At 44.9% G+C, this 13,924-nt stretch overlaps 1 protein-coding gene across 1 annotated transcript in view; it reads left to right on the top strand.

Annotated features, from left to right (window-relative positions):
• Nucleotides 1-13,924, top strand: part of LOC136629069 (zinc finger protein 585A-like) — a 92,498-nt gene that overhangs the window by 40,122 nt on the left and 38,452 nt on the right. Inside the window, exon 6 of the mRNA XM_066605192.1 lies at nucleotides 4,151-5,125. Within this exon, the coding sequence (XP_066461289.1) occupies nucleotides 4,151-5,125 (975 nt within the window). The remainder of the gene's footprint in view (nucleotides 1-4,150; nucleotides 5,126-13,924) is intronic.

Genomic DNA, 13,924 nt, shown 5'->3' on the forward strand with positions numbered 1-13,924 from the left:
AGAAGGCCTACATATCACCAATACACATGTAGGCCCCCGGCACACGGGCGGATATTCTGCAGCAGGATTTCACGCAGAATTTACGCCTGTGGAAGCTGCCATAAGATTGTGTTAGAAAACGCAATCCTATGCAGACGGCCGCCATTTGTCCGCGCGAAATTACGTGTGGAAAACAAATCGTGGTATGCTCTGAGAGCTTGGCACAGAAATGTCACTCCCCGGCTGGCGGCTCCGCTCCGGCATGTGCCTGCTAGCCGGCAGCCGGCACATCAAAGAGCCAGAGCTGCGCTGGTCCCTGCAGGGGCTCGGGTCCCTCTGCGACAATTCTCGCAGCAGGATCCGACCCGGTCGTCTGCAGGTGGCCTTATTAATTGCTGATATGTAAGCATCCCGGTCCTACAGTGACACTAGTCAGCGACTATATGGCGGATGACTGATATATCAAATAGAATATGTCTACAGAAGATCTCGGCTCCACCAGCCCTAGTGCTACAGTAGCCGGCGGTGGTGCAGGGCTGGAGAGGTGCCTTTGCCCATGCTGCCCCTGTCCCCCCATTTATCCCCACCCATTGCCCACTTGTACGAAATAAAAATTGACACGTTTAAAAAATTCCTCCTCCCCCTCCCCCTCCCCGCCCTTTTCGGCGTTCCCCAAATCTTAGATAAAAGTAATAATATGAACTGTGTGGTATTTTCGAAGACAGGGGTAATTATGGAGGCTGGTTGGGATGGGTACATCGGGCAATAAAACCGGGTATCCCCCCTCCTCTCATGCTTTTTGGGGCTATTTTATGACCTCAGCCGCGGGGATGGGGTGTAAAAAGTGGCGCTCTGTGGGTCTTCGTAAGCTTGCTGAGGTGCGGCGGTCTCACACAGAAGGCGCTCAACAAGGTGATCCTGGAACTGCATGAAGGCGAGCGTTCCCGGGGCTTCTTGTAAAATACGTATTACAGGTAGCGATCTGAATAACGCCGGGCTCATGCGGCCATATGTGGAATCCGCTTGCGGAGGCCCGCAGCGGATCCCAGCTGTGAGCCAGCTGTGACCCTGCGTACGGCCGCGTAATGTTCTGCGCATAACTGCCTACTCACACAGGCGGTCATGCGCAGTATATATTTTTTTGTTTGCATTTCCCGAACCCTCGCTTAGCGATGACGCGGGTACCCGCAGCCCGTATACAAGGTAGTTGCATATGGGCTGCGGGTATATCAGCGACCATGGAGCACAATGGGCTCTGTGTTGCTGATATCCGCAGTAAAATAGAACCTGCTGCGTTCTCTTTTCTGCAATTGGATTACGTAATTCCAACCCTCTAATGTGAGCGGAATTGTGTAATCCAATGCGATTGATCTGCGTATTACCGCGGATCAGAGGCATGCGGAATCCGTAATTCCTATCCGGTCATGTGAGACCGACCTAAGGTAGATCGCTACCTTTTTATCACGTGACCGGCGACCGCTCAACAAGGTCACTGCTCCAGGCTCTTGGCGACCGTTGGTTGCTGGGAGTAAGGAGATTTTACATTTCCTGGGCTCCCCCACTCCTGCGCATGTGTCCGGTGTTTTGCCGGTGGTCTCATGTGCAGAATCCGGGAAAGTTCACGGAGAAAGATCGCGTCGGGGTGCAAATATGGAGCCCCCGCTAAAAAGTTTCATCTCCTCTCACCGATCACATCAGGGAGGGGAGATGAAGCTTCACCTTTTTTTACTTTTACGTGACCGCCATTATCCATTGGATAACGGCGAACCCGTGATCAGGAACCGCTCACTGCGGCCCTCCGTGAAATCTCCAGGCTCTCGGCTAAGTTTTGTAGCCAGGAGCAGGGAGATTTTGAATTTCCCGGGCAATGTTTGACTTTTGCGAATGCGTCCGCCATTTTGGCGACGGGTGAGTGCGCAAAAGCTAGAGTAAGGTTCGCGGATAAATCCAGGGGCCTTACGTACGTCATTTCATCCTCCCTCACGGATATGATCTGTGGGGGGAGATGAAATGTAAGCTTTTTACACTTTTTCTAAACTTTAAATGATCACATGCTGGGTGACATCCCTCTGCTCCTGGCTACACATGGCACGCGCACGATGATTGACATCGGACGCTCATGCGCAGAGGGGGACTTCGGGTCCCGGAATATCGCGGAGGACCCGAGGTGAGTATTTCTGGATCCATGAGGGGAGGTGAAACTGGAACTTTTTTTTAACTTTTTTTTTTTTAACTGGATAGCGGCGATCACGAACCTGGGTGGGGACCGCTCACATCTCTGGGTTCCCCGCTACCTTCAGGAGCCGGTAGCCAGGAGATTTTGAATTCAGGGCAGCTGAATATCTAACTTTTTTACCACTTTTGTTTACTTTATTGCGATCGGCGCTATCTATTGGATAGCACCGATCGCAATACCGGGGAGGACTGCCCACAGCCCAGGATAACAGCTCCATGCTGTTGGCTACCTGTGGGCACTGACAGCATGGAGCTGTCACGTCCTCAGCCAAGTGGGCATTAATCCTAAGAGGACGCATATTTCTACGTCCTCTAGGATTTAAAGCCCACTTAGTGAGGACGTAGAATCCCGATGGGGCCGTCACTAAGGGGTTAAGATGAATCTCTGAGCTCTTATTGGCTGCAGTCCCTGTGACGTCCCATAAACCGTGCGGGACTGCAGCTGTAAATTGTCAATCATTGATGCCTCCAACCTACCATCTGGGTTAGGGGCCATTTTATTCTTCTTTGATTCGCTATTTATCTTTTATTTCTCCTAGCAGCTATTAGGCAGGCAGGGGAATGTATTTATTGTAAGGATTCTATGGAGCACAAAGAGTCTTAGAGGCTGTACTGATGGGCGATGAAGTTATTTATCGCATATCTAATAGACCATTATCAATTGCTCAGTGAGAGTCTAGGACTCGTGTTTACATGGACAGACAGTTGTTTGTAATGGCTCTTTTCAGTGATTATTCTTGCCACTGTGTAAAAGCACCCTTAGATGATGATTACCTTTTTCTACATGACTTATTTGCATAGAAATGTTATAAAATATCAGGATCATTTTAAGATCTATAATATGAAAAAAAAATCAACTTTATTCTTGGCAGATGACGGTACCGGGAGCTCAGAGGGACGTCTGATATCTGCAGCTTGTAAAGCAGAGGATTGTGGTATCACACAAGATACATATGAAGAACCTGCCATTATCCCAGATATCTCCTCAGCCCTTTACAGCAAAGATCCATCATCTGATCCTCTTATACAGGCCCCATCTTCTGATCCATCACACACTGATAAGCAGAATAAATGTCACAGAAGGAGAAAACATCAAAGGGCTGACAGAAAGGAGAAGCCATATTCATGTTCAGAGTGTGGGAAATGTTTTGCAGTGAAATCACATCTTCTTACACATCAGAGAAGTCACACAGGAGAGAAGCCATTTGTATGTTCAGAATGTGGGAAATGTTTTGCAGTGAAATCACATCTTGTTACACATCAGAGAATTCATACAGGAGAGAAGCCATTTTCTTGTTCAGAATGTGGGAAATGTTTTGTACTGAAATCACATCTTATTAGACATCAAAACAGTCACACAGGGGTGAAGCAGTTTTCTTGTTCAGAATGTGGGAAATGTTTTGCAGTGAAATCACTCCTTGTTACACATCAGAGAATTCACACAGGAGAGAAGCCGTTTTCTTGTTCAGAATGTGGGAAATGTTTTGTAGTGAAATCACATCTTATTAGACATCAAAACAGTCACACTGGGGTGAAGCCGTTTTCTTGTTCAGAATGTGGGAAATGTTTTGCAGTGAAATCAGTCTTTGTTACACATCAGAGAATTCACACAGGAGAGAAGCCATTTTCTTGTTCAGAATGTGGGAAATGTTTTGCAGTGAAATCACTCCTTGTTACACATCAGAGAATTCACACAGGGGTGAAGCCGTTTTCTTGTTCAGATTGTGGGAAATGTTTTGCAGTGAAATCAGTCTTTGTTACACATCAGAGAATTCACACAGGAGAGAAGCCGTTTTCTTGTTCAGAATGTGGGAAATGTTTTGCAGCAAAATCATATCTTATTAGCCATCACAACAGTCACACAGCGGTGAAGCCGTTTTCTTGTTCAGAATGTGGGAAATGTTTTACATGGAAATCACTCCTTGTTAAACATCAGAGAATTCACACAGGAGAGAAGACATTTTCATGTTCAGATTGTGGGAAATGTTTTGCACAGAAATCAGACCTTGTTACACATAAGAGGATTCACACAAGAGAGAAACCGTTTCCCTGTTCAGAATGTGGGAAATGTTTTGCACAGAAATCAGACCTTGTTAAACATATGAGAACTCACACGGGAGAGAAGCCATTTTCTTGTTCAGAATGTGGAAAATGTTTTACTCGCAAATCACATCTTGTTACACATCAGAGAATTCACACAGGAGAGAAGCCATTTTCTTGTTCAGAATGTGGGAAATGTTTTGCAGTGAAATCATATCTTATTAGACATCAAAATAGTCACCCAGGGGAGAAGCCGTTTTCTTGTTCAGATTGTGGGAAATGTTTTGCAGTGAAATCACTCCTTGTTACACATCAAAATAGTCACCCAGGGGAGAAGCCGTTTTCTTGTTCAGATTGTGGGAAATGTTTTGCAGTGAAATCACTCCTTGTTAGACATCAGAGAATTCATACAGGGGAGAAGCCGTTTTCTTGTTCAGAATGTGGAAAATGTTTTGCAGTGAAATCAGATCTTATTAGACATCAGAGAATTCACACAGGAGAGAAGCCATTTTCTTGTTCAGATTGTGGGAAATATTTTATACAGAAATCAGAGCTTGTTACACATAAGAGGATTCACACAGGAGAGAAGCCGTTTTCTTGTGCAGATTGTGGGAAATGTTTTGCAGTGAAATCATATCTTGTTACACATAAGAGGATTCACACAGGAGAGAAGCCATTTTCTTGTTCAGATTGTGGGAAATATTTTATACAGAAATCAGAGCTTGTTTTACATAAGAGGAGTCACACAGGAGAGAAGCCGTTTTCTTGTTCAGAATGTGGGAAATGTTTTGCAGTGAAATCAGTCCTTGTTGCACATAAGAGAATTCACACAGGGGAGAAGCCGTTTTCTTGTTCAGAATGTGGGAAATGTTTTACTCGCAAATACCATTTACTGCGACATCAAAAGGTTCACACCGGAGAGAACTACAAAAAAGGTATAAAAAGTAAAGTGACATGTCATGCACAACAAAAGAGAAGCAATTCAGAGCAGTAAGTGATGAATAAGAAATGTATGTAATTACCAATAAACATCCGTTATCCGGAAACAAATATAATCCAGATATCCCACCTTTATATCAGCCGTGTACATAGAATATTTCACACTGATACATATAACTGCGTCTCTAAACTTGTTTCTGACTGTTCATAAAAGTTTACTTGTGTAACTTACATGTTTGTATTTGGGCCGATCTTTCTTCTTCCTTTAGATGATGTTTCCACCACTGAGCCCAGCAAGGGCGTCTCCCCTCCATCTCATCACTATAGAGTCATATACTAGGAAGAGTCGCACACAGTAATATACGGCTGTGATCACATGGGAAAGGTTCTACAACTTCAGTGTAACATATCAGACTTTACTTATACAGGACTATACAACTTGGGGCGCACAGCCCGATAAAACAAACCCCTACATGTTTCACACTCAGATGAGCTCTGAACACACCAGATTTCAGGAGAGCCAAGAGTTTTATACATAAGTGACAACTTGGGAAATCTGCTGCGACATAATAGTCCATATCAGGGTGCAAACACTTACAGATCAGGTAGATACTGCCAACAGGAATACATGAGATCTTACTTAGACTTCAAGCCTAACAGAACCCGGGCACACATCTCCGTAATCCAGTAAGACTCACGTAGGAAAGGTTTTCTGTGCCAATCACCTCCCTTAGAGGGAGGATTAACCCTTAGAAGACATATTGAATGGTTTTGGATGAAATGTTGTGATGTCATTCAGGCAATATGGGTTCTTTGTACATTATAGCCATTTCCTTCCCGGGGAGGGGATTGGTACAGGGAACTATTGGTACATGAGGTTCCTGGATTATGGAGTTGTGTGCCCGGGTTCCGTTAGCCCTGAATTCTAAGTCTGATCTTATGTATTTGTTCTGACAATATCTGCCCGATCTCAGATTTATATTTTCACTTTCTGTGGTGATTGAATGTAAATGTTCGCTCCCTGATATGGACTATTGTGCCGGACCGGCTCTTCCAAGTTACCACTTATGTATAAACCTCTTGGATCACCTGACATCTGACAAGCCATGACTAAGAGCTTACCTGAGTTGGAAAGGTGTAGGTGGTTGGTCTTAATGGATTGTGCACAAAGGGCTTTCCCTTATTCACTAAGCTCAGACTTTGCCACACGCTCCTCTAGATGCTGAGGCAATAGTCAGACAGTGAGGGGCGCTGCTAGCAGCCCATCTGGATTCTGTTGGGTGATTATAAGGAGCTGATGAGCACCAGTGGCAGCCGCAGGCCTGGCAAAGTCCTCCAAGTCAGCTAGAAGCATGGCGTAATAGATTGCATATCAGTTATACCCGGACAGGCAATAGTGTTTTGGACTGTTACCAGGTCTACAGCTAGAGGAAAGAAGGTTTCTACACAACATAGAAAGTGTTCTTTACTGTAAGAGCAGTGAGACTGTGGAATTCTCTGCCTGATGATGTGGTGCTGTTCACTAGAAGAGTACAAGAGATTCCCAGTTATAGTCACTAGTTTGCTTCAGAGGGGCCGTGATCCCGGGCTCCCTGATCTGGCTAACAGACTTCATTGAGTATATTTGCCTTCCTGTAGATCTATATTGGGGAAATAGGCTGAACTCCGTGGATTTACTATGTTTCTATGTTTTGTTACTATTTATTGTATCGCTGCAATCAGAATCTGCGGTAAAGGATAACATTCTATATAAATGACACCAGCATGACAAAGTAATAATGCACCAAGTGTGGAAATGCTGTTTTTATTCACAAAACCTCTCTGTAGGGGCTTTTACCCACTAGAGTTTTTTTAACACTGCGATCAATTTTTTTTTTTTTTTTACTGCAAATGTCAATGGGACTTTCTAATGTTAAAATCGCAGAAGAACAAACTTGCGATTTTTCTGCTCTGCGATTTTAATATTGGAAAGTCCCATTGACGTTTGCAGTAAAATAAACGCAGCGATATCGTAGCATTAAAAAAACCGCTAGCGGGTAAAAACCCTAAAGCTTAGGAAAAAAGGGAGAAATCAAAACCATAAATTAATTGTATTCCCCACAAGCATAAAGAATGACGGCTCACACGGCCTCACTTGTTCCGCTGTCAGGAAACTTCCTCGGCTCCATTTATTCCTAGGATGATGGGAATTTGATTGTGGAAATCCTCGTCTTTTGTACAATTGCATCTTAAGTAGAGATGAGCGAGTAGTGCCTTATTCGAGTACCTGCCCGCTCGTCTCTAAAGATTCGGCTGCCGGCACGGGTGAGAGGTGAGTTGCGGCGGTGAGCGGGGGAAAGAGAGTGAGAGAGAGATCTCCCCTCCGTTCCTCCCTGCTCTCCCCTGCCGCTCCCCCACTCCTCCGGCACCCGAATCTTTAGAGACGAGTGGGCAGGTACTCGAATAAGGCACTACTCGCTCAAGTAGCTTGCCTTATCGAGTATGCTCGCTCATCTCTAATCTTAAGCGATAGGATTGCACAGAGGGGATGGGAATTTTTCGTTTTTTGATATGGACCCTTTTGTAGTCTAACAGGCGGTTACTTAAAAAAATGTTTTGGTAATAATTCTCCCTTTTTCGTGACTCACACTAAATAGTCAATAGATCAGAGTCTTGGCCGGTAAATGTAGGATTCCCGTCATTAGTATTAAGGTACGGAGTAAAATGTAAGAAGACCTGTGAATGTAGCGTCTATATAAATTCCTATGTGACCAATGGTGCTGGGATGATATGTGTTTCCTTACAAACTCTCCCACATAGAGAAGTCCATACATAGAGAGGCAGCATCCACGGCAGCAAGATGAATAAAAAGGAACTTTATTCCATTATGGTTCCAGTAACAAAAACAATAACATGGACTGCAAAACCAGGTACTAACGGCGACATTTCGATGGTATGGTTTACCCATCTGGGTATGGTGGAACGTATCGACCCCAAGAGGGTTGCTACAGCATGAGCATCCGAGACAGGGAAAGTTGCCTACACGTCCAAAAGATGGGGTGCCTGCTGCATGACTATCCATCATACTATGCACCACTCTGTCCCGGATGTTCGCACCTCTTCTGTATGCCACCAAAGGGGGCCGGCCAAATTCATTAACCAACGGGCAATTTTTTTCCCAACATGTGCCAGTGCCTACAAATAATACTGGAGATCCAACCACTCATGGGTCCAAATGTCGAGATAAACGGTATCCTAGGGGCCTTTTCAGATTTCAGTCTGGGAACCAATAAATCACCCCTCGGCACAGTACGTGCTCTTGCAGCCGCAGATGCCACCAAGTCATCAGTGTAACCCCTCTGTAAAAACCGTTTGCACATCTCTGAAAGCCTGGCATCAATGCAATAATCTGCTGCATTTTGGTGAAAACGAAGGCATTGACTCCATGGCAACACCTTCAGAAATCATCTAGAATGACAACTTGAGTAATGGAGTAAGCTATTTCGATCTGTCTCCTTGCGGTACAAGTCAGTGGTAAGCACCGTTCCCTTTTTGACCACTAGGATATCCAAAAATTCGATCGACACAGTAGGGGAGGTCAGCGTGAATTTCAATTTTGGAACTAAATTATCAAGGTAATTGTGGAAATCTCTTAGCTCATCAAATAAGCCGTTCCAGAGCATAAAGATGTCATCTATGTATCTCCACGAGCTGCCAGTGTGGAGACACAGACACACCTCTTAATGTGGTCCATATACGTGCCCGCATAAGTAGGGGCCACATTGGACCCCTTCGCAGTGCCCTGGCACTGCCTATAAAGGATTTATTAAAGAGAAATAAATTCTCAAAAATGAATTCCAGCAGCGCCAGGGCAAACTGCAGGCATGTATTGGACCACTGAGATGTCAACAAACGCTCCCTTATGGCTTTGAGACCTCAGGAATGGGTAATATTAGTATAAGGGGACACCACGTCCAGTGTCACCAGGATCGTGGTGTCAGATATCCTCGCTGCACTCAACTCAGATAAAAAATCCACGGTGTCTCGAATAAAGGAGGTGGCCCATGTTGCTTATTGTCAACGGGCTGCGCGACAGCTGCTCTTTCTGGTGCATGCACTATAGGTATGTGATGAGGGACGTAGGGCGGGCTGTGCGATAGCTGGTCTGGTTGGCGCATACATAGTAGGCATGATGGGTCCGCATTACCACAGGGAGCGTCCGCTGCTATCGCAACTGTCTGCGTGATAGCCGTTTTTTCTTGCTCATGCGCTTGAGGTATGTGAGGAGTGACGTAGGTTGGGCCGCGTGACAGCTGGCCTGGTTGGCGCATGTGTAGTAGGTATGATGGGTGGGACACTTTTCCGCTCCGATGATGGAAGGCGTACGCTGTGGCAGTGGTAGTCCCAGCGTGATGACGGTGCTCACTGGACACAGACCGATGACTATCAATCGGCTGGTGTTAATTAGTTTTTAATTATTACATGTATATAAACTTTGAGTGTGGGTAGTTTGACTGGCCTTGAGAAAGATCCTATTCAGATCGAAACGTCGCCGTTACTACCTGGTTTTGCAGTCCATGCTGTTGTTTTTGTTACTGGAACCATAATGGAATAAGGTTCCTTTTTATTCATCTTGTTGCCGTGGATGCTGCCTCTCTATGTATGGACTTCTTGGTGAGTGGAACAGGCTTTGGATCCAGCATGAGGAGGCGTGTCATCATTGTGGCTGTAGATCACCTTAGGGTGTGAGACACCTACCTGAGTGCTGTTGTGGCATTGTGAATTCTCTGACATAGAGGTTTGCGGAACTGGGCAAGAAGCACGTACCCATTGCAGTGCCTTTTGTCTGTTTCTCACTTGATTGAGGGTCAGAAGCGGTGTCGTGTCTCCTTAAGGAGAGCACTCAAAAAGTGTGTGGGCTGGATCAGAGAATGGTATAGACTTTCCCCAAGGAGAGCACCTGGGGTGCTTTATAAGTAAGGAGACTTATAAAGCAATGCTCCTCTGGGAAATTTATGCAAATCATAAACCTGGAAAATTACCTCTACAGCGCCATCTATTGGATAACAGCATTTCTTCAATTCAAAGTGACCTTGTAAAAAAAATGTCCACAATGATTGGGATTTTATAACTAAGCCAGTAACTATGCATAAACAGACTGTTTCGGGGAGTTTGCCCCTCATCAGGTGTCCCCACATCCTTTCTGGGTGCTCTCATTTGGGAGAGACTATACCATCCCCAAATCCACTCACCCCCTAGGTCTCCCCACACACTCTTTGGGTGCTCTCCTTAAGGAGACACTACACCACTTCTGACCCACATCATAGGCCCCTCACAGACTAAGCCAGAGACCTGCTGCATACTGATGAGGGGCAAACACCCCATAGATGGATGGTTTCTGGCTTGGTTTAAAATTCTCAATCATTGTAGACTTTTTTTATGAGGTCACTTGAATTGAAGGAATGCTGCCATCCAATAGATGGCGCTGTAGAGGTATTTTTTCATAATTTGATTGGCAATTGTTCAAATTATTATTGTTTAATATAAACCGAATGCTGTCAGTTACAAACTGTTTTTGTAGATGTGGAATGGAGTGGTCAATACTGAAGTAGAAGGACGGCTGAGGGGAGAACTATTTAAAAACATATCAGGGGGCACTAGTGTCAGGGAAATTTCTGCGTACAGCACCAATCAGGCCCACCCCAATGCCCCGCTGCCGGCGGTAAAGAAGAAAACACCACACGGAAGTCTGGTATAGCTCCTCACACGGGGACATGACTGCGCACTTTATTACAGATAACATGGGATCTTATACCCTTTGGTCTCATCACTAGGAATGGGTGATTGGCTCATTGGCTCAAATTCACCACATAACCATATATGGGAAGTCCGGATTTCCGGCCTGAGACAGTGAAAGTTCAGATGCATAGTTGAACGGTCATCATCTTGATACAGCGCTTCTGGGAAAACAGCCAAGCACACGGCCTTCGTCCGATTCTTCTTTGCTGTGTTTAAAATACATTTTGTCTTCGCCTTGCAAGGCCTTTGGAATATCTGATGTAAGGTGACATAAGTTTTTCTCATTTTAACTTTGAATAGAACTTGCATACAGGTATAAAAACATAAAAAACATATGGCAATATATACATATACCCTCACAAACCCCCCTAAAAACTTATATGGAGATCAAGCACCAGCCCTTGCACTCTTCCTCGGTCGCCTCTCCCTTGCATCAGGGTTTCCCCACTGCCCGTAAGGCCCTACTCCTAGGAGGGGGGATCCCTACCTCACCTCAGAAGTAGGCCATGGATTCCCTGGGCTCATTTCCGGGCATCCATACCCTCTATCTGTACAAGTTAACACCCCACAGGGTGTGCCCTCGCTCGAACCTAAGGTCTTCTGCACTAACCCTAGGCAAATGGGAATTCCACTGACAGTCCATCTTAGGAGATCGGGGCAGCGCAGTACTAGTACATTTCTCCATTCTTCTGGTAACGTACGTGGTTGGCACTATCGGAACTGGCTCTTCATCTTTTTCAAACAAGGGAAATGTTGGTGTCACATTATCCAGTCCCTTACTCATACTCTTTTTGATCAAAGGGATAATACACATACAGGAAGTTACATACCCCACCTCTTTCTGCTAAAATCATATCCAGGGCCACTCTATTTTGGAACGCAATGGATGCAGTGGGCCCTAACTGGTCAGCTAACCCTTGCAAAGCATGCCTGTTGTAGTTTACAAACCTCTGCTGATTGTAATAGATATAATTCATCCAATCTACATTATTATTAACAGTGACAATAGCAAATAAGGACTCAAAACCTGCTTTAACCTGATCTCTAGAATTAAATTCATCTGGCACTCCTATTGGCACTCCTATTGCATCTATGTATACATGTGGATCAAAGTTACCACCTGGAGCGTCAACTTCTCTCTTAGCACGATGCAGTGTTGGATTCTCACCCTCAGTGTAGTTTTCATATTGCACATTTGATTGTATTAATTTGTTCTGATCCCTGAAACAGGGGGCTAGTGTACAGTAGTCAAAGGTGTGTGTAAGAGGAATTGTACTACATTATCGCATGTAAAGGATATGCAGGATCATGAGTTCTGTGCTCCAGGACCCAGGGCCTTTTTGCAGTGGGAGGTGTGGAACCAAGTGGGCTTTTCTTCGAGCTTGACTGCAGTTGGGGTGGTGAGCAACATCTGGTAGGGACATTCAAACCGGGTTTCTCTCTCAAACTTTTTCACATAGACCCTGTCACCTGGTTTCAGATTGTGACACTCATCTGTAGGACCTGGGAGAAAAGCAGAGACTGCAGAATGCATTATTGACAATTCCTTGGAGAGGCCTATGACAAAATTAACAAGAAAATCATTCCCCAAACTCAGCTACTGTGGCATGTATCCTCCTGGAAAAGAACTAATGGAAGACACTCAATTCAAGATTTGCCCGTTTCCTTCATTGCCTTTTAGATCTACTTTCTCATTACTACGTAGATGGTAGGGTGTGTGAAAAGCCTGGAATATACCCAAAGCAGACATGATGTGTTGCATTATTTCACCTGTGAAGTTTGTACCTTTGTTTGACTCAATCACTTCCGGTACCCCGTATCTGCGGATTACCTCATTCATGAGCTTCTGTGCGGTTACCTGCTTATTTACTTTGGTAACAGAGTAGGTCTCCGACCTGAAAAGACATCAACAACAACAAGCACATATTCATACTTCCCAACAAGTGGGAGCTGAGTGTAGTCAATTTGCAATCCCTGAAATGGGTAGAGTGGTCTAGGCAAGTGTGATGTGGCAAATTTACCTCTGCCCTGTTGCTTACGGCAAAGATCATGCAAAATTGGACAAATGATGCAGCAGCTACAGAAAACCCAGGAGCCACCCGTCCTCGTTCAAGCGTTGACATCATTGCTGCTTTGAGAGGTGTGTCTTTCCGTGCATCAGCTGGGCCATCATGGGGCACAGGGACCGTGGTTGGCAAGTGCTGTTGACTGTTCACCATACACCGTCCTGTTTCTGCTGCTCCCATATTTAGTCCATTTGTCTTTTTCTTCCTTGCTGGCTTGTAACTGTAAAGTCTTTAGCATATCAAAGTCCAAGTTTTTATCAAAGTCCAAAGTTTTTATCAAAGTCCAAAGTTTTTATCAAAGTCCAAAGTTATTGTCAAATTCTTCTTTTCTTCTTTTCTTCCATGGCTTGAGGGCCGCTGCCTTTGCTGTGTGGCCTGTGATGGCGTTGCCTCTTGCTTCTTTGGTGTAGGAATTGGTGTGAGCTCTCCACTTTGTCAGGTAGAAGTAGGGCCTCCATGAGACTCTGAACCGTTGCATCATTCTTAATTGGCTGTCCTGCTGAGGTAAAAAACTGTCTGGCCTTCCATGTTGGGCCGTAATCATGAGCTATGCCAAATGCATACCGGGAGTCAGTGTAAATGTTTGCCGTCTTACCTTCTGCCACTCTACACGCCTCAGTGAGGGCCTTTTTAGTTCCGCTTCTTGTACTGAGACATGCGGAGGCATTCTGCTTTTAGGACATCTTGTTGTGTGACCACTGCATATCCAGTGTGGAGTCGTCAATCACCCCTGGTACCATCTATAAAAAACAACTCAAAATATGCATTGTTAACAAGGGCTTTCAGTAACTTTTTAAAACTTAAATTCTCTTGTTGCATCACTGCTTGACAATCAGGCTGATATTCTATTTAAAAAAAGATCAGAACCTTGTTGCAAAAAATTTAAA

The sequence above is a fragment of the Eleutherodactylus coqui genome, chromosome 5, assembly GCF_035609145.1.
Source record: "Eleutherodactylus coqui strain aEleCoq1 chromosome 5, aEleCoq1.hap1, whole genome shotgun sequence".
NCBI lineage: Eukaryota > Metazoa > Chordata > Amphibia > Anura > Eleutherodactylidae > Eleutherodactylus > Eleutherodactylus coqui.